Source organism: Anguilla rostrata, chromosome 1 (assembly GCF_018555375.3).
Source record: "Anguilla rostrata isolate EN2019 chromosome 1, ASM1855537v3, whole genome shotgun sequence".
In the NCBI taxonomy this organism is placed as follows: Eukaryota; Metazoa; Chordata; class Actinopteri; order Anguilliformes; family Anguillidae; genus Anguilla; species Anguilla rostrata.
The window spans coordinates 60980339-61000831 of record NC_057933.1 but is presented as its reverse complement, the minus strand read 5'-3'; the positions used below and the strand labels follow the sequence as shown (position 1 = coordinate 61000831).

Genomic DNA, 20493 nt, shown 5'->3' with positions numbered 1-20493 from the left:
TATTTATTATTGCTGTTAGTAGCGGTACGTAGCCTATTGCATCATTAATGTACTGTTACATCATTATTGTTCTAGTCTCACTGCCAGATTGCATTGGCTGCGTTTAGAAGTAACCATAGCAAGAGGTTATAACGGTTGATTCGCAAAACCAATAGCTAAGATTAATTGTTGATAACTCATAATCTATCATTAGTATCGAACAGCAACCATATGCACAGGAAGAAAAATATTTTTCTTACCATTAGACAAAGATATGATTTATTTACATATTTATTTCGGCTGCGTCATATTTTTGGGCCCAAGTTGGAAAGTACGCATGTCTGAGTTGGCCGACGACATAATGCGATTCTGAAGGTATGACTTAATCAATTACACGATTAGGGCAGAGAGAAGACAAAAGTTTGTGCGTTTCTCATGTGCGTTTATGGCATAAAGTTGAGAGAACATGTATAGATTACTATGGCCTTTAAAGGAAAAATCTAAAAATAAAATGAAATTATGCATTATTGACGACCGTTTATGTATATCCATGTTTTGATTTGCATTATGTAAATTGCATGAATAACACAATCGAATGATTTCTCAGTTTTAAATCAGCTAGGCTACATAAGCATCCCATTGAAGACAGATTAATTCTGCGTCCAAAAATATGAAAACAGTTATTAGGCAGATGATGGAATATATCGGTCAGTTATTGTATTTTATTTGTCTATCTGCGTCAGATACGTGCGATAGGCTATTATTAATTATGGCGTTTGTTATTATCCTTGGAATGAAGCAGCAAGAAAAACTGCATTCGACCATTTGCCTTAGTTGCACGAGGTCGCGATTGTCAGGTTTTGTATGATTAGGCTACAGTTTTCATCTGCGAATATAAGATGTAGTCGGCTGTGTAAGTCGGCCTCTGTCTTATTTTAGTTGTCAGATGGTGCTGAAAAGTTTAGCAGATCGCTAATCTTAGTTTTAAAGAGACAAATCATTTAATGCGGTCCAAAATGCTTTTGTCGATATCTTTTGTAGTCTGTGAATGCAGGTGTTTTTTCCGCATGCTTATGTCAATCGTTGTCACTCTCGCCAATATGAAAACTTCATCACCCGTGGAGAAGGGAAAAGTTATGTAAATTGCTCTGGATAAGAGCATCTGCCAAATGTTTGTAACGTAATGGTCAATGAACTACATAAGAACTGTGCATTTTTATACAGTTTATTGGTAATGGCTCACTTGCCTTTGGCGTCACTGCTCTGCGCAATCGTCATTGTACACGTGATTGAGAATGTGACCAAGGATATAAATCAGCATGTCTGGTGAATGCACTTCATATGTAGGCTAGTTAATTGGTTGAGTGAAAAGCGAGTCTTGGTGGCCCCCGTAGGTTTCTATTCGCGTCGCTGTCTCTGCGTACTACATACTCTACGGGGTAAAGGAGTCCCAGTTCTGTTACGAAGAGGAGTGAAGCACATCACGAACATAAAAATGGTAAGTGGAGTGGTAGGCTACTGATGCTGTCCAAATTATTGCACATCTTGAAATTTGACCACTTTGCTCGTCATATGTAGCATTATCCGTAATCGGACATCCTTTACTGAATGAGGCTGGTAGAACTATAACTTTATCGATATACACCGATCAGCCACAACATTAAAACCAACTGCACAGCTTTTTTTCTGATTTCATATATATATTTTTAAATACAATATTTTACATTTGTTGGCTAAATGGCTTCAAGTCATCAAGGGTCCAAGTATCAAATGAGCCTCAAACCACCGTGCTGCTGCAAGATATGCAGTAGATACTGCATTGTTTCTCCTGATTAATTTTCCTGTTGAACTCAATGAACAAAAATATTCAGAAGAAACAATGCTTGTAGTATCTACTGCATATCTGGCAGCACGGTGGTTTGAGGCTCATTTGATACCTTGGACCCTTGATGACTTAAAGCAATTTAGCCAACAAATGTGTAACATACTATATCAGCATAATTTACAGCTGAATCTAGTACCACCCCCCAGTTCCCATAGAGATCCATTAAAATGCAGAGAGTTTTTGTATCGCTTGTAGGACAACCTGACAATAAGATATCCAGACTCTGATGATGTTGACAGGTCACAGGCATCAGGAAGTCATGGCATGCACAGGATATGTGAAATGGGGGACTACGTATAAAAAGTTCTGTAATTACTACACGGTGAAACCAAAATGTATAAGAATACTCTTTAATAAAAGCTCTGAGTCTGCGCTTTGACCACATGTGAATTGTTTGATTACAAACAGAGAAAATAAAATATTAAATCAGAAAAAAGCAGGTGGTTTTAATATTGTGGCTGATCGGTGTATGCCCATATCGAGCTAGGCTAATGTACCGATATTTATACGAATTGAAGTTGACTATACATTTATGCTCAGGGACTGCTTCGTATGTAAATCGTTCGTAATGAACAGGACAGTATTGTGAATAAAATTATCATGTGTACTTTCATTCCCCTTCAGACTACGGAAAAGCCGTGCATATTAACCCCTGCATCTGTATCAGGTGGAATATACCGGCTTTTAGGCCCTACCATTGAGAAGTACTTCACCGTTATTTCTACTGAGGAATTCTTAAGCAACAGAGAGCGCTTTGTTGACCAAATTCGAGCCGTGTTCGTATGGGAAGGCCCCGAGATAGACTGCAGTTTGCTGCAGCTTTTGCCTAACCTGAAGGTGGTCGTCAATGGCGGTGTGGGAGTGGACCACCTGGATATACCCATGATCAACAACTTCGGCGTGAAAGTGTGCAACACGCCGCACGTTGTGGACAACGCCACTGCAGATATTGGAATGGCTCTGATGTTGGCATCAGCGCGGAAACTCATCTATGGTTAGAGAAATCGGCATGTTGTATTTTAAACAATTTTTATTTCACAAAATTAAGAAAGAAAGAAAATTGTATTTAAACGAAAAATGCTAGTACTAGTAGCTATCTATATACTGCAGAAATTTCAGAAATGGCCCTGCAACAAGTTCAGGGGATTCTTCTGCACTATTACAAATGTAGCTACGTTGCAGTAGGCTACGTGAACCATGAGTTGTCCAATTAGAGAATACCTAGCCATTATTCATCCGTCATTTCATTCATAGGAAAAAGTGAAAATGCAGATGCATTCTAACAATATTAGACCTTTTGTATAAATGCATGGTAAATGCAGAGTAAATAGACTAGTTTATTTATGCTGAGTCTAGCCCCAATGAGACATCAGCTAGCCATCCACCATCTCATTGGAACCATACTGAGTCAGTCAATGTGTCACCAATGTGATAGTCCTTCTACTTTTCCCCCATCTTTTTCAGGTCACAATTTTTCCCTTTTTCGTGAAGATGAGGATTTGCCTGAGAGTTGTTTGGGCACTGATGTCAGTGGTGCCACGCTGGGCATCATTGGGATGGGCCGGATAGGGTACAAGATTGCCAAACGGGCCCAGGCATTTGAAATGAAGATCCTATACCATAATAGAAACCGTAGGTATGGTATTATGATTTTCATTTTTTATCATTTATTGCAGATATTACTATGTAGTGACTTTAATGGGTATCATGTCAAGATGGGGTAGTGGTTGCCAAACTATCGGTTGTGGGAATGGCTGAATGGGGTCAAACTTAACACTTAACACCTGCTGCTCTTGTTATGTGAACAAAGCTAGTCACCAGTGTACCTTACAGCTGTTAAATTTATATTTGATTGTGGAAGTAATATATTTTGAATTAGAAAAAATGAAACGTATAAAGTAAAATGTTTCAAAACATTATGTTACCCCATTCTTCAGAATGTCCCCATTTTTCCACTCATGTATATCTGCTTTAACTGGCCAATCACAGAAGAGCTTGCTCACACTCAGGTACTAGGTAGCAATGTGGCTGAAAGCTTGGAAGAACCAAATGCCTCATAGAAAGAAAGAGTAAATCACTCCAGTCACTTGGCTCATAAAGTGGGTTATTGGCTCAGAATGTATGGTCTTCGTATCTCCCACTCTGCAAAGAGCTGCAAAAAGAGGTTATAGGTACTGTATAGAATAGAGAGTAAATATGCCAGTGACAATGCTTCAGGAAAAATAAGCAGTACTAAGATGTTTTCTTTGGCTGAAGTAGAGGTTTTGGTTTAAAAAAACCTCCCGCAGACTAAAATGTATGCCAAAAAATGCTGAAACCAAGATATAGTCGTTGCATTAGAATAGGGGGGCAGAACCACCTTCGTGGGGCTTGCACTTTAAGTTGGTATCATTTTGAGGGTACTGACATACTTGGGAGAGCTGAATTGTGGTACTCATCTGGCTGTCTTCATGTGCAAAGGCAGGAGGAAGATGAAAGAGCAGTAGGTGCACGGTATTGTGAAAAGTTGGAAGAGCTGCTGCAACAGTCAGACTTTGTCATGGTGGTGGTAAACCTGTCACCTCAAACGCACAAGCTGATTGGTGCCAAGGAGCTGGCGATGATGAAGCCTACAGGCACGCTCATCAACATCAGCAGAGGTACCATGGTGAAATCGCTTGAACAAAACATCAGAGAGTATAAGTGCCATAGCAAATGTTGACAATTAACTTTTAGTGATGTGAGGCTAAGAGTTCATGACCTCCAAAATTGGTGGAATGTTTTATAACTGACTGATTTGAACCAATTGAAGTGTTTTGCTGATGAGAGCGAAGTCTTTTGATTCCAAAAAATAATTAATAACACATGAGTGCTTTATGCAAAATAGTCTTGTTCTACTGTTGAAACTAAGGTTAACTGCCTCCTATATATTCTTCTCCTGTACATTCAGTGCTATTTCATGTTACTACTAATTGTGTTAGTTACCTTACATAACAGGATTAAATTGCATAGCTTTTAAATAAGAAAACTACTTTGGTTCCTCAGACTGTAACTAAGGTCAACAGAACAAAGATCAGGGGAAGTTAAACATTTCAAATACCTTTCAAAGTCCAACAAGAGATTGTAAATGATCATTCTACAGTAGATTTGGTATTGAGGCAAAGTTTGTGGGAAAATGACAAACAACTGTTCTCATTAAAGGTCTGGTGGTAGACCAAGATGCTCTCGTTGACTCCCTTCAGAGGGGGGTGATCCGAGCTGCAGCCCTGGATGTGACATACCCTGAACCCTTGCCAAGGTCAGTTCTGTAGAAATGTGCTGTGCTTGACAGTATTCCCCTGTCAATTAATTTGGTTTCATAAACTTGGTCCTGTGCTGTGATAGGAGAGTAAACCTTCATGAACTACAAAAAGCATGGACCTCTCATGTGATGTCAGGGTGATTTTTGATTTCAGTTAGCCATATTATTGTACACTCTGGATGAGGCCATTGTGTCAGCCTGTCTCTCTGTTTGATGATATATGCTGTTACTTTTTCCTGGACAGGGGACACTCCCTGCTTTCCCTTCCAAATGTCATTGTTCTGCCCCACATGGGCACTCACACTGTGGAGACCATTCAGCTGATGGTGGACAGGATGATGACCAACGCCTTGGCAGCTCTCAGTGGAGCACAGCCTCCCGATGAGGTGAAGGTGTAGGACACAGCAGCACTAATATGGTCCTCTGAGGCCACCATCCAGGTGGTTTTAACATTGACTGCATTTTTAGCATTTATTTTTGTAGAATCTGGATGAACAATCAATTAATACAAAACAATACCGTACATATATTCGGTATTTAAACTACATCCCTCGGATTGAACCAGATGCTACGACCTTGTGCTTGTGGTTCTGTAACCCCTCCCCTGAGAGTATAAGCTTTCTAATGATGTATAACATGGCTAATTCTGCTTTTGTAATAGCGTTTTATAGGTCAGCGTAACCGAAAATGTTCTTATCATCGCATTCAATTACGCATTCTCTGTTGTAGCAGTAAAACAAAGACACTGCTAACAAAACGTTGTCAACGATTTTTCGTAAACTCCTGGAAAATACTGTTATTATTGAGGACTTCTGAGCATAGCTAAGCCATATGTTTGCTGATAGACCTAGCTGACATCATTTTCTGGAGCAAAACAGAAGCGAATAGAACAGTATCATTTATTTACTGTCTCTGTCTCCATCTACTGAACATAGATAAGATTTCATTCATTGCTATGTAAGTATTACTTCTCAAAATACTTCGGTTATATACGTTATTTTTGAAATTGAGAGTCTTTAAATAGGTGGTATTATATAATGTGGATATTTCACACTGTAGTGTAAGCGTTAGTTAGGGCTGTAATGTTTGTGAAGCATGCAACAGTGATGACGTAAGAGTTGGAACATTGCCAAAACGTGGTGGACGGTTGAAAATTGTTTTCATGTTGTCCCATCCCCATACAAGAGAACATACGAGAGCACAGAGTATAGAAATACATACAATAGTTAATTATTGCACATTTAGGTACTGTACCGCATTGTGTGACAATTATTTTTTAATCTGATAGCAATGTTTCATCTTACACCTTCATAAGGGGCTCATGTATATGCTTTATAATGAACAAAAAGCATTTTATTCAATTTTGGAGAGATTTTGGATATGTTTCTGGACCCCTAGATATTTTAGACAACTGTACTGACTGAAAGCTTGTAATTCCCACTTGAAAATTATGCAACAGTGATTTTTCTTGAGTCAAAACAATTGATTTGTAGTGAAATACGTGAATATGTTGTGATTTACAACAATGCATAATTTAGACATTTTGGATAGATTTGGAGACGCTGGGTACACTGCTTAGTTTTTGCTTCATACATCTATAGTCTATAGTTCTACATATCCACCCTTAGATTTTATGAACTTGTGGTCAAGAAGTTTTTGATCTAGCACATGTATAGTTTAACCTCCTGTATATATGCAATCTCTCAGTATTTCATTGCAAACTTAAAAAGTGAAAATTTATTTTAGATTTTTTGTTAAAACAATTGCATTTGTGGCACTTTATTTCTTACAAAAGTATGACTATAAAATAATCTGCGTTAGTATTGTAAATTGAACAAATGTCCTGCTTCATTTAAGCCAATTTTTCAAGTCTCTGTGGTGTTCACATCTGGAGTTATAAGGCTTTAAATAGGGTACCCCCTAAATGGGCAAGGATTGGAAAGATTTGGCTTGTGCTCTAAGGGGTTAACCCCATATTCTTTATTTCATTTCAAATCCAATGTGCTGGAGTACAGAGCCAGAACAATAAAAAATAGTGCCACTGTCCAAATGCTTACAGACTGCACTGCATCTCTGCAGTTTGGGGAAAAGTAGGATCTCTCATCCCTGTAGAACAGGCTGGATGTGCTATAGGGGAGTGGGAAGACAGGCAGTCAACTCCCTCTTCAAGGGAAAAGTCATAGCTCAGGAGGTAAGACCGATTGTCTGGCAGTCAGAGGGTTGCCGGTTCAAACCCCGCCCTGGGCATGTCGAAGTGTCCATGAGCAAGACACCTAATCCCTAACTGCTCTGGCGAATGAGAGGCATCAATTGTAAAGCGCTTTGGATAAAAGCGCTATATAAATGCAGTCCATTTACCATTTACCAAGTCAAGGTGTCTTGAATTATTGTCAAGAAAAGAGGAAGTGATGAAATTTCAACAGACAGCACACGATCAGTGTTTCATACAAACACACCCTTGCACGATTAGGAATTCTAAAAGTAAATCCGAACAACACTTTCATGCCATGATGTAATTAGATTCTGTGATGCCTTATCTTTACTGTAATATGTTTATATACTTTAGTAAGGATTTATATATATTTAGTAAGGATTCTTGCTTGCTGAACAAGCTTACTCTACAGGGTTGGAGTCCTGATCGATGTGGTCACTTCTGGCACTACGATCCTTACTTCACTCTAGTGTTTCTTTTGCGCCTCTACATCATGAAACCTATGCACTTGTTGTACGTCGCTCTGGATAAGAGCGTCTGCTAAATGCCTATAATGTAATGTAATGTAATGTAATGTATGTCTCACAAGGTAAGGGATAAATCAAAAGAAATAAATATTACGGACATGAAAATGTTAACAAGGAATATTGCACACTAAAGGGTCAGGTCCAATTGTGTGCATGGTTTCTGGATATAATGGAACCATGTTGTATCCTTTTGTGGTAACAACCTTTTCAATAGCAAAGAGGCCCGGTCTGATTCCAGAGGCTTTTTTCCTGCACAAATAAATCCCTCTCTGAAGAAAGTCTACACAACCTACATCTGGAGCCCATTTGACCCAATCACCCTTCTTAAACCTCCTGCAATGTCCATTCAGACCCCATATCACTAAGCCCCTGAAAGCAGAGCTATTTCACCACTACTGCAAAGAGCCACTGCCTATTGGCTTAAATTGGAGCAGGGAGGAGGGGCTTGTGGTGGCTAATGACAAGTTATAAAAAAAAACTGTTCCTGGACTATTGAATTAGTTAGGGGCCTGGTGCAGGGGAGGCTGAGATGCAATCACTGATGGCCGGAGGGCAGGCGCAGAGCGAGCTGCTGAGGGGCGGGGCCTGCTGACAGCTATTGAACTTGGTGACCACTAAGCAGGGTGACAAGCCTGAGCTAGGGGGGATGGGAGGCTGGGGAACGGGAGTGGGGAACCATGTAATACTGAGGGCCCAAGATTAAGCACCAAGCCCCACCTGCAGATTATTATTAATAATAATAAAAATAATAAAAATAATAATAATAATAATAATAATAAAAATAATAACAATAATAGCCGTAAGCAGCAATTATAGGGTTCCAAGCACACATTGCAAAAATTGAAAGATTTACTTAGACACACATAATCCTTTTGTTACTGTCAGATGGAAAGAACCGGCTTGAAAATGTATGGAATCTGGGAAACCCCTGGTCCTTGTGATAACTGGCACGAGATTTTTAAACACAAAATAAATAATTTTTTAAAACTTTAATCTGGATGCCCCGTGCTGCTCGCTCAGTTAACAAACAAGATTACTGTATACAATGAAACTCATGGAGCCACATCATTATAAATAAATAAATAAATAAATAAATAAATAAATAAATAAATAAATAAATAAATAAATAAATAAATAAAGTTTAAAACATATACCATTCATATTGCCAGGAGATTGTTTGGATTGGTTTCTCAGGGTCACTAATATGTAGTGACAAAATGAAAGTTTCAGACCAAGCAACGTTATACAATGAATCCAAAATTCCACACGGAATCATGCCCCCTGTCTGTGATAAATGGCATTATATGTATGGCAGAGTCAGCCCAAGATTCAGTGCTTGCTAATCATTGATTTTTTATTAACAGGCATGACAGTTATAATTTACCAATTTACCTTTTCCCTGATTGCATCTAATGCAGCAGTCCTTGCTTTGTATGTTCTACATGAAATCATTTTAGCTTTGAGAAATAGTTGAAAACTAACGTGTAATTGCTTTGGTTGTAATACAAATGACTGATTGTGATGAAGGATGAGGACAGAGCTGCTTTTTGTAACAAGATCTCTTTGTGGTAATGTGCTTCATGCGAAGTACAAAAATAGCAATGCTACCACATTAGTCACAATATCATAATAATTATTTGAGTAGTATAAAAATAATTATGTTAGTAGACCACGCTGCTGCCTGGTCTATTTGTGGCTATAAGGTGACCAATATAGTTACAAGCATGCAATAGCCTTGCAAAGTGTGTGCTATCTCAAGGCTGTGGAAAATGTTTGATCCATATTAATTCATTAAATAATTTAATTATTTCAGTTTTATGCATGCAATAAACAAGTGATATGTTCTGATTTATACAGACAGGGAAAAAAGGATGCTTATTGTTAGGATGCTAGTTTAATGGCAGTTTCTGCTACTGAGCGAGGCACAGACTGTTATCACCTTCACTCCCTTTTCATATCATCAGAAAGACTGAGGGAGACGTCAAGAGGAAGGTAGGATTTTCACTAGTGCACACATTTGAAAGCTACAAATTTGAACAGAATGTTATAGCGGCATCTTAGCAAAGTAAACAGCCCTACATCTAGAGCCGTTTCTTTATGTGAAGTTCTGTTTTCTATAAAGAAATGCCCACATAACTGTACATTCAAACCCTCAGAACTTCCTCATAGTCTATAAGTCCAGACTCAACTGAACAAAAGTATTGAAAATATCAAGCTGCATTTCCATGATTAGCAGTAAGCAAGCACAGAACGCTACAACAGCGCACCTGACAAGACTAGCCAGTCACAGCTCGAAAATGTGGAAACACACAACCACTGCCCTTGCTGGCCAACTGGGTGTCAGCTGTAACTCATTCAGTCAGACCTGACACGGCTGGTAAGCGAAGCTCTACAGCCAATGGCGCACACTCCACACAAATGTGGTATTAATCAGACATCTGAGTACAGACCCATGTGTGTTGTGGAATCCCTGTTTATTCAGCCTAAGAACAAACTTGCATTTCTTCACTAACACTTCCAAATCAGTACCCCGTCTAAAGTTTACTGACCTATCAACTTGACCACAAATTAGTTGTATTGTTTGGCATACCACAAAACCAGCCCTATAGGCTTGAAAGAAAGAAAAGAAAGCAGATTAGTGCTGCAAGACAATCTGATGACAGAAAAATACCACAGGTTGGATCATATTTTCCCAAACCCTCATATCCAATTAACCATCCACCATGTGACATTTTTAATGCATCAGGTAATTAATTATATTTCAGTTGTCCCATTATTTTTTATTTTATGTACTGAAAATGGCAAGATAATCCACAATACAATTTATAAGCAAAAACACTCCTCCTCAGTAGTAACTACGAATTCATTTTTCACTGGAAGCCTTCATAACACATTTGAAAACTACAGTATTGCTTATGGGTTATGCTCTGTATGGTGTGAAGTACCTGCCCTCTGCTGGCAATAATGTGGTAATTAAAAAATTGACTCAAGAAATCAACAACGAATATTACAGACCCGGGTTATCAACATTCACTGTCCGAGTCTGGATACAGAGGATATGTATAACCAGGGTTGAGTTGGCCAGCTCATTAGAATATTTAACTTGAAATCCAACACTGACCTTTTGAGGTAATATTTTGTGTACTGCAGCTATTTTACATGCCTTTCTATTAATAGTACTGCCCATTCTATACTTGTGCTGCAAGCCTTTATGAGCATATTTCTCATCAGTTTGGCATCAGTTATTAAACTCAATATGCTTTCATGAATAAATGCTGCATTGATTTAATATTATTTATTATTTGCTTGTATTAACAAAATGTATATGTGTACTTAAAATACTGAATATTTGTATATGTTAGTCTTACTATTGTCATTCCTTGATATATTGTTCCTATTTCACTTTGCAATTATGTTTTGTTTTAAACATATTGTATCTGCTTAGGCCTGCTGTTTCTGCATTTGGTTGGCTAGCAACAATTTTTGAAACGGTTGATAGCCATTAGCCTATAACTAACTAGATTTATAGTTTCAGAAGAAACTCTGAGTTTGCATAATTGCACTCTGAGTTTGCACTGTATAATGTTGTTTATATTTATTCGTTAACACGTGTGGTACTGCATGAATGGTACAGAACAGGTCTTCTCTACAAAAAGACAAATAATACACTATGATGACCGTGGTGACCGGCGTGTAGGCCTAAGTAGCCTACTGTAAGGGTTAGCTGGCAAGCAATAACATGAGTATGTAGGATAAATCAGGTAGCTTTACTATCATTATTGTTGATGTTGTTATATTTATTATTGCTGTTAGTAGCGGTACGTAGCCTATTGCATCATTAATGTACTGTTACATCATTATTGTTCTAGTCTCACTGCCAGATTGCATTGGCTGCGTTTAGAAGTAACCATAGCAAGAGGTTACAACGGTTGATTCGCAAAACCAATAGCTAAGATTAATTGTTGATAACTCATAATCTATCATTAGTATCGAACAGCAACCATATGCACAGGAAGAATAATAGGCCATATGTAGCTATTTTGTGTGGGTAGTATACAATCTGTATGACTAGAAGCGTTTACAATAATGTAAAGAAAGAAAAGAAAGAAAATGGTTCACATCCAAACGAATAAGAAAGATTTTGAAGAAGAACAGTACTTTGCACGTTCCACATGCAAACTGGACATGGGCACCATTCGTCTCGGGGACGCCAAACAAACGCGATCGAAAATAAAAATCGAAAATAAAAATCTGCCCGTAGCTGGTCTATGATATCGCCCTGTATTCACTTACCTAGATTTAATTTTAATCCTATGACGGTTTTCTCTTTCACAAATTCACCTATAGCATGATGTGTTATCTAGGACTCTCGCCTTCAAGTACTGATTTCCATAACAGCCCTGCGGAATGAATATACGTAGCTACTTTCGCAATACTTCCACACAAATATCGCCGTTAACTCCATGCATGATCTTAGAAAGAAAAATCACTCATTATTTTCCATTGCAAAATATTTTTCTTACCATTAAGACAAAGATATGATTTATTTACATATTTATTTCGGCTGCGTCATATTTTTGCGCCCAAGTTGGAAAGTACGCATGTCTGAGTTGGTCGACGACATAATGCGATTCTGAAGGTATGACTTAATTACATGATTAGGGCAGAGAGAAGACGAAAGTTTGTGCGTTTCTCAGGTGCGTTTATGGCATAAAGTTGAGCGAACATAGATTACTATGGCCTTTAAAGGAAAAATCTAAAAATGAAATGAAATGTCGTTGCATTATTGACGACCGTTTATGTAGCCTATATCCATGTTTTGATTTGCATTATGTAAATTGCATGAATAACACAATCGAATGATTCCTCAGTTTTAAATCAGCTAGGCTACATAAGAATCCCATTGAAGACAGGTTAATTCTGCGTCCAAAAATATGAAAACAGTTATTAGGCAGATGATGGAATATATCGGTCGGTAATTGTATTTTATTTGTCTATCTGCGTCAGCTACGTGCGATAGGCTATTAATAATTATTGGGTTCGTTATTATCCTTGGAATGAAGCAGCAAGAAAAACTGCATTCGACCATTTGCCTTAGTTGCACGAGGTCGCGATTGTCAGGTTTTGTATGATTAGGCTACAGTTTTCATCTGCGAATATAAGATGTAGTCGGCTGTGTAAGTCGGCCTCTGTCTTATTTTAGTTGTCAGATGGTGCTGAAAAGTTTAGCAGATCGCTAATCTTAGTTTTAAAGAGACAAATCATTTAATGCGGTCCAAAATGCTTTTGTCGATATCTTTTGTAGTCTGTGAATGCAGGTGTTTTTTCCGCATGCTTATGTCAATCGTTGTCACTCTCGCCAATATGAAAACTTTATCACCCGTGGAGAAGGGAAAAGTTATGTAAATTGCTCTGGATAAGAGCATCTGCCAAATGTCTGTAACGTAATGGTCAATGAACTACATAAGAACTGTGCATTCCTATACAGTTCATTGGTAATGGCTCACTAGCCTTTGGCGTCACTGCTCTGCGCAATCGTCATTGTACACGTGATTAGGAATCTGACCAAGGCTATAAATCAGCATGTCTGCTGAGTGCACTTCTTATGTAAGCTAGTTCATTGGTTGAGTGAAAAGCCAGTCTTGGTTCTAATATGCTCCCCGTAGGTTTCTATTCGCGTCGCTGTCTCCGCGTACTACATACTCTACGGGGTAAAGGAGTCCCAGTTCTGTTACGAAGAGGAGTGAAGCACATCACGAACATAAAAATGGTAAGTGGAGTGGTAGGCTACTGATGCTGTCCAAATTATTGCACATCTTGAAATTTGACCACCTTGCTCGTCATATGTAGCATTATCCGTAAGCTATTTTTAAATCGGACATCCTTTACTGAATGAGGCTGGTAGAACTATAACTTTAGCGATATACACCGATCAGCCACAACATTAAAACCAACTGCACTTTTCAGCTTTTTGTCTGATTTCATATTTTATTTTTTTTAAATATAATATTTTACATTGGTTGGCTAAATGGCTTCAAGTCATCAATGGTCCAAGTATCAAATGAGCCTCAAACCACCGTGCTGCTGCCAGATATGTAGTAGATACTGCATTGTTTCTCCTGATTAATTTTCCTGTTGAACTCAATGAACAAAATATTCAGGAGAAACAATGCTTGTAGTATCTACTGCATATCTGGCAGCACGGTGGTTTGAGGCTCATTTGATACCTTGGACCCTTGATGACTTAAAGCCATTTAGCCAACAAATGTGTAACATACTATATCAGCATAATTTACAGCTGAATCTAGTACTACCCCCCAGTTCCCATAGAGATCCATTAAAATGCAAAGAGTTTTTGTATCGCTTGTAGGACAACCTGACAATAAGATATCCAGACTCTGATGATGTTGACAGGTCACAGGCATCAGGAAGTCATGGCATGCAAAGGATATGTGAAATGGGGGACTACGTATAAAAAGTTCTGTAATTACTACACGGTGAAACCAAAATGTATAAGAATACTCTTTAATAAAAGCTCTGAGTTGCGCTTTGACCACGTGTGAATTGTTTGATTACAAATAGAGAAAATAAAATATTAAATCAGAAAAAAAGCAGAAAAATGCAGATGGTTTTAATATTGTGGCTGATCGGTGTATGCCCATAGCGAGCTAGGCTAATGTACCGATATTTATACGAATTGAAGTTGACTATATACATGTCAGGGACTGCTTCGTATGTAAATGAACAGGACAGTATTGTGAATAAAATTATCATGTGTACTTTCATTCCTCTTCAGACTACGGAGAAGCCGTGCATATTAACCCCTGCATCTGCGGTACCAGGTGGAATATACCGTCTTTTAGGCCCTATCATTGAGAAGTACTTCACCGTTATTTCTACTGAGGAATTCTTAAGCAACAGAGAGCGCTTCGTTGACCAAATTCGAGCCGTGTTCGTATGGGCAGGTATCCCCGAGATAGACTGCGGTTTGCTGCAGCTTTTGCCTAACCTGAAGGTGGTCGTCAATGGCGGTGTGGGAGTGGACCACCTGGATATACCCATGATCAACAACTTCGGCGTGAAAGTGTGCAACACGCCGCACGTTGTGGACAACGCCACTGCAGATATTGGAATGGCTCTGATGTTGGCATCAGCGCGGAAACTCATCTATGGTTAGAGAAATCGGCAAGTTGTATTTTAAACAATTTTTATTTCACAAAATTAAGAAAGAAAGAAAATTGTATTTAAACGAAAAATGCTAGTACTAGTAGCTATCTATATACTGCAGAAATTTCAGAAATGGCCCTGCAACAAGTTCAGGGGATTCTTCTGCACTATTACAAATGTAGCTACGTTGCAGTAGGCTACGTGAACCATGAGTAGTCCAATTAGAGAATACCTAGCCATTATTCATCTGTCATTTCATTCATAGGAAACTTGAAAATGCGGATGCATTCTAACAATATTAGACCTTTTGTATAAATGCATGGTAAATGCATAGTAAATAGACTAGTTTATTTATGCTGAGTCTAGCCCCAGTGAGACATCAGCTAGCCATCCACCATCTCATTGGAACCATACTGAGTCAGTCAATGTGTCACCAATGTGATAGTCCTTCTACTTTTCCCCCATCTTTTTCAGGTCACAATTTTTCCCTTTTTCATGAAGATGAGGATTTGCCTGAGAGTTGTTTGGGCACTGATGTCAGTGGTGCCACGCTGGGCATCATTGGGATGGGCCGGATAGGGTACAAGATTGCCAAACGGGCCCAGGCATTTGAAATGAAGATCCTATACCATAATAGAAACCGTAGGTATGGTATTATGATTTTCATTTTTTATCATTTATTGCAGATATTACTATGTAGTGACTTTAATGGGTATCATGTCAAGATGGGGTAGTGGTTGCCAAACTATCGGTTGTGGGAATGGCTGAATGGGTATCATCATGATACATGAAATAAAATTTACACTTCCAGTCAAACTTAACACTTAACACCTGCTGCTCTTGTTATGTGAACAAAGCTAGTCACCAGTGTACCTTACAGCTGTTAAATTTATATTTGATTGTGGAAGTAATATATTTTGAATTAGAAAAAATGAAACGTCTAAAGTAAAATGTTTCAAAACATTATGTTACCCCATTCTTCAGAATGTCCCCATTTTTTCACTCATGTATATCTGCTTTAACTGGCCAATCACAGAAGAGCTTGCTCACACTCAGGTACTAGGTATCAATGTGGCTGAAAGCTTGGAAGAACCAAATGCCTCAAAGAAAGAAAGAGTAAATCACTCCAGTCACTTGGCTCATAAAGTGGGTTATTGGCTCAGAATGTATGGTCTTCGTATCTCCCACTCTGCAAAGAGCTGCAAAAAGAGGTTATAGGTACTGTATAGAATAGAGAGTAAATATGCCAGTGACAATGCTTCAGGAAAAATAAGCAGTACTAAAGCCGCGTTTCCACCAAAAGTACCCAGGAACTACTTTTCAAGGAACTAAAAGGTTCCTTCAGCCCATGGTTGTCTGCGTTTCCACCGCGGTCTAAAGTCCCACGAAGATTAGGCAAATTAGCCCACTGACGTATGAAAAAGCGACGTTGTCGTCGGTCCATCTGTCCTATGATTTCTTCTGTAACCCCATACTACCACCGAAGTAGCCTACATTATTTTCTAATAACCGGGACAGTCCGGAGGGGTTTATTCCACTTATATACAACGGGCTACCAACAATGACTGTATATGGTTACTTTTGTATTTATTTTTATCGATTTAATCACCTGGAATTGAAATATTCTTCTGCAGCCGTTTGGTCATATTTTACCGTTGTCAAGCAAAACTGTCGTTGATAGTTGAACTTGGACCGTTGTTATGCAACAAATAGGATATAACAGGCCAATAGTCAGATTGTAACTGTTTTATATATCCTCTCAAACACATTCATTATGTTTTTATGCGAACATTCACTTTCATGTCTTGACATCCGAGGCGACAGAATGCATTCACATTTCCAATATAACTGGCAACAACAGCAGAAAACATGCACACGTTGTAAACAATTTGCTGTTTGATTACTTTCTCATCGTCAATTCCATATAGGCTAATCGCAAAATGACAAGAATAGAACGAAAACTCGGACTTGCGTGAAAATTTTAATTAGCAGTGGTACAGCCACCATTTTCTTTCCTTCGAAGTTACTGCTAGCCGAGCAGCGAAGTGTGCCCTCCAGATGCGAACCATGCACCATGAATTAGTCCATAGTCTTCCTGGTTTTTTTGTGGAATTGAAGAATGGCAGAGTAAAATTACGGCAGTCTGAAAAAGCTAAAGGGACGATTACTAGAATTAACCTGTTATTTTACCCTGACAAAAAGTGCGGAAGGTGATTTCCAATTTGCTTTTACTGTAGGCTATCACCAATGTGAATTACGCAGAACTACCGCATACCTCACATAACTGTATCAAACGTTTTGAGTCAATTACAACGGGCTAACAAAGAAAATCCGGAAGAAAATATTCAGCAACCGAATTAATCCGTTTGAATGTTTTGGTATGTAATATGCTGTCCCAGCACGAATGCTTAGCATTTTATAAAACGAATACTAAAGAAAGAAAAGAACAGAAGAGCACACGTTATAATTCCAAGACGTTGGCAGGCTATAACCAAAACTAGGCTACTGCGCCGCATAACATACAAGTTTGATTTTAAGTTATGAAAATAAATCCGTTTGCGGCTGGAGATTTTTAAACATGGCGGCTGAAAGTAAAAAAAATAACACTGCAAGTAGTCGACCAATCAGAAATTTTCAGTGCTTGTGCCCCACCCCAAAGGTTCCTGTACTTTTGGAAAGTACTACCCCCCGAGCAGGAACCTTTTTGGGGGTAAAATAAAGCCCCCGGAACTAATTTAGACCCTAGTTCCTGCGGTGGAAACGCACTGAGTTCCTCAAAAGGTTCCTAGTTCCGGGGTAAAGTTCCTGCGGTGGAAACGCGGCTTAAGATGTTTTCTTTGGCTGAAGAAGAGGTTTTGGTTTAAAAAAACCTCCCGCAGACTAAAACGTATGCCAAAAAATGCTGAAACCAAGATATAGTCGTTGCATTAGAATAGGGGGGCAGAACCACCTTCGTGGGGCTTGCACTTTAAGTTGGTATCATTTTGAGGGTACTGACATACTTGGGAGAGCTGAATTGTGGTACTCATCTGGCTGTCTTCATGTGCAAAGGCAGGAGGAAGATGAAAGAGCAGTAGGTGCACGGTATTGTGAAAAGTTGGAAGAGCTGCTGCAACAGTCAGACTTTGTCATGGTGGTGGTAAACCTGTCACCTCAAACGCACAAGCTGATTGGTGCCAAGGAGCTGGCGATGATGAAGCCTACAGGCACGCTCATCAACATCAGCAGAGGTACCATGGTGAAATCGCTTGAACAAAACATCAGAGAGTATAAGTGCCATAGCAAATGTTGACAATTAACTTTTAGTGATGTGAGGCTAAGAGTTCATGACCTCCAAAATTGGTGGAATGTTTTATAACTGACTGATTTGAACCAATTGAAGTGTTTTGCTGATGAGAGCGAAGTCTTTTGATTCCAAAAAATAATTAATAACACATGAGTGCTTTATGCAAAATAGTCTTGTTCTACTGTTGAAACTAAGGTTAACTGCCTCCTATATATTCTTCTCCTGTACATTCAGTGCTATTTCATGTTACTACTAATTGTGTTAGTTACCTTACATAACAGGATTAAATTGCTTAGCTTTTAAATAAGAAAACTACTTTGGTTCCTCAGACTGTAACTAAGGTCAACAGAGCAAAGATCGGGGGAAGTTAAACATTTCAAATACCTTTCAAAGTCCAACAAGAGATTGTAAATGATCGTTCTACAGTAGATTTGGTATTGAGGCAAAGTTTGTGGGAAAATGACAAACAACTGTTCTCATTAAAGGTCTGGTGGTAGACCAAGATGCTCTCGTTGACTCCCTTCAGAAGGGGGTGATCCGAGCTGCAGCCCTGGATGTGACATACCCTGAACCCTTGCCAAGGTCAGTTCTGTAGAAATGTGCTGTGCTTGACAGTATTCCCCTGTCAATTAATTTGGTTTTATAAACTTGGTCCTGTGCTGTGATAGGAGAGTAAACCTTCATGAACTACAAGAAGCATGGACCTCTCATGTGATGTGAGGGTGATTTTTTTACACTCTAGATGAGGCCATTATGTCAGCCTGTCTCTCTGTTTGATGATGTGTGCTGTTACTTTTTCCTGGACAGGGGACACTCCCTGCTTTCCCTTCCAAATGTCATTGTTCTGCCCCACATGGGCACTCACACTGTGGAGACCATTCAGCTGATGGTGGACAGGATGATGACCAACGCCTTGGCAGCTCTCAGTGGAGCACAGCCTCCCGATGAGGTGAAGGTGTAGGACACAGCAGCACTAATATGGTCCTCTGAGGCCACCATCCAGGTGGTTTTAACATTGATTGCATTTTTAGCATTTGTTTTTGTAGAATCTGGATGGGCTTTTTTTCTTTGTAATTTGCATTATTTGCAGACCTGCCAACCTGCACGCATTTTGTGTACCAACCACGCAATTCTTGGTCAAAATACGCAGGTACGAAATGCCAGCTGAAACTACGCAAAAAAAAAAAAAAAAAAAATAAAATATATATATATATATATATATATATATATATTATTGTAATTTAATTACGTAAAACAATCAATTAATACAAAACAATACCGTACATTTATTCGGTATTTAAACTACATCCCTCGGATTGAACCAGATGCTACGACCTTGTGCTTGTGGTTCTGTAACCCCTCCCCGACCCACTCAACATCCACTGATACGCAGCGGTACTTTATTATCCACCGAGGCGTAACGCTGCATTGCTGGGGTAAAATGGGAAGTGAACGTTAAAACATGTTCCGTAACTTTACGAGATGATGCATTTCAAGGGGTATATCCTAATGAGATACATTTGTGTATATATGTATGCGTAGTAGTAGCTCGCATACGATATACGATATAGCCTCGTTAGGAGACGTGCGAATAATTGATGGAGTAATTTAGCTGCAGTGACTCCCTGTTCAAACTTTGAATCGCGCACGCTCTGTTGGAGCAAAGTGACCATCGCAAAGGTGTTTGACTATAGACTGCTAACGTAGCAAATAATTCCCATTATTGCAGCCAGTCACCCGACCAGCCTAGCAGTTAGAAAATAATCATGACGTCAGATGACGAGGATACTAACAAGAAGAGAGAGAGAGAGCAGCAGACCTACTGAAAGAAGCAAGTCCATGCCCCCCAGAAGTTCCTCGCAAAATATCAGGAACAATGGCCGTGCCTCCGCCCCTCAAAACGTCCGTTTTGCACATTCTGCAATTATGATTTTGACATTAGCCACCAAGGAGCTTCAGGTAATAATTTAGCTAAACCTCTAGTTACAAAGGCCTACATTCATAGATAATTTTTCAATTGAATACTTTTTTTTCATTAGGCCTATATGATGTGTGCTTATATAAGCTGATTCAATTATTTAATTATTAAATAAAAATGGAAATCATGAACAGAAACTTGGTTTTATTCATAATTGACAGTGTTTTACATCGCAACAT

At 38.9% G+C, this 20493-nt stretch overlaps 2 protein-coding genes across 4 annotated transcripts; both read left to right on the top strand.

Annotated features, from left to right (window-relative positions):
- The first annotated feature begins 313 nt into the window (after window positions 1-313).
- LOC135260929 (probable 2-ketogluconate reductase) lies at window positions 314-6974 on the top strand. 2 transcript variants are annotated; one of them, XM_064346690.1, is made up of 7 exons: window positions 314-416; window positions 1374-1477; window positions 2489-2858; window positions 3329-3500; window positions 4325-4503; window positions 5045-5141; window positions 5389-6974. In XM_064346690.1, the coding sequence occupies exons 2-7, from the start codon at window positions 1475-1477 to the stop codon at window positions 5540-5542; spliced, it is 975 nt and encodes a 324-aa protein (XP_064202760.1). In that variant the 5' UTR covers window positions 314-416; window positions 1374-1474; the 3' UTR covers window positions 5543-6974. The 2 variants fall into 2 exon arrangements, with proteins under 2 accessions (XP_064202760.1, XP_064202752.1); XM_064346682.1 differs by lacking the exon at window positions 314-416 and having other exon boundaries at window positions 1266-1477.
- Window positions 6975-12462: 5488 nt separating this feature from the next.
- LOC135260918 (probable 2-ketogluconate reductase) lies at window positions 12463-19537 on the top strand. 2 transcript variants are annotated; one of them, XM_064346667.1, is made up of 7 exons: window positions 12463-12522; window positions 13550-13653; window positions 14680-15055; window positions 15525-15696; window positions 18102-18280; window positions 18822-18918; window positions 19144-19537. In XM_064346667.1, exons 2-7 carry the CDS (start codon window positions 13651-13653, stop codon window positions 19295-19297), a joined length of 981 nt encoding a protein of 326 aa, XP_064202737.1. In that variant the 5' UTR covers window positions 12463-12522; window positions 13550-13650; the 3' UTR covers window positions 19298-19537. The 2 variants fall into 2 exon arrangements, with proteins under 2 accessions (XP_064202737.1, XP_064202729.1); XM_064346659.1 differs by having other exon boundaries at window positions 12481-12580.
- Window positions 19538-20493: the final 956 nt, after the last annotated feature.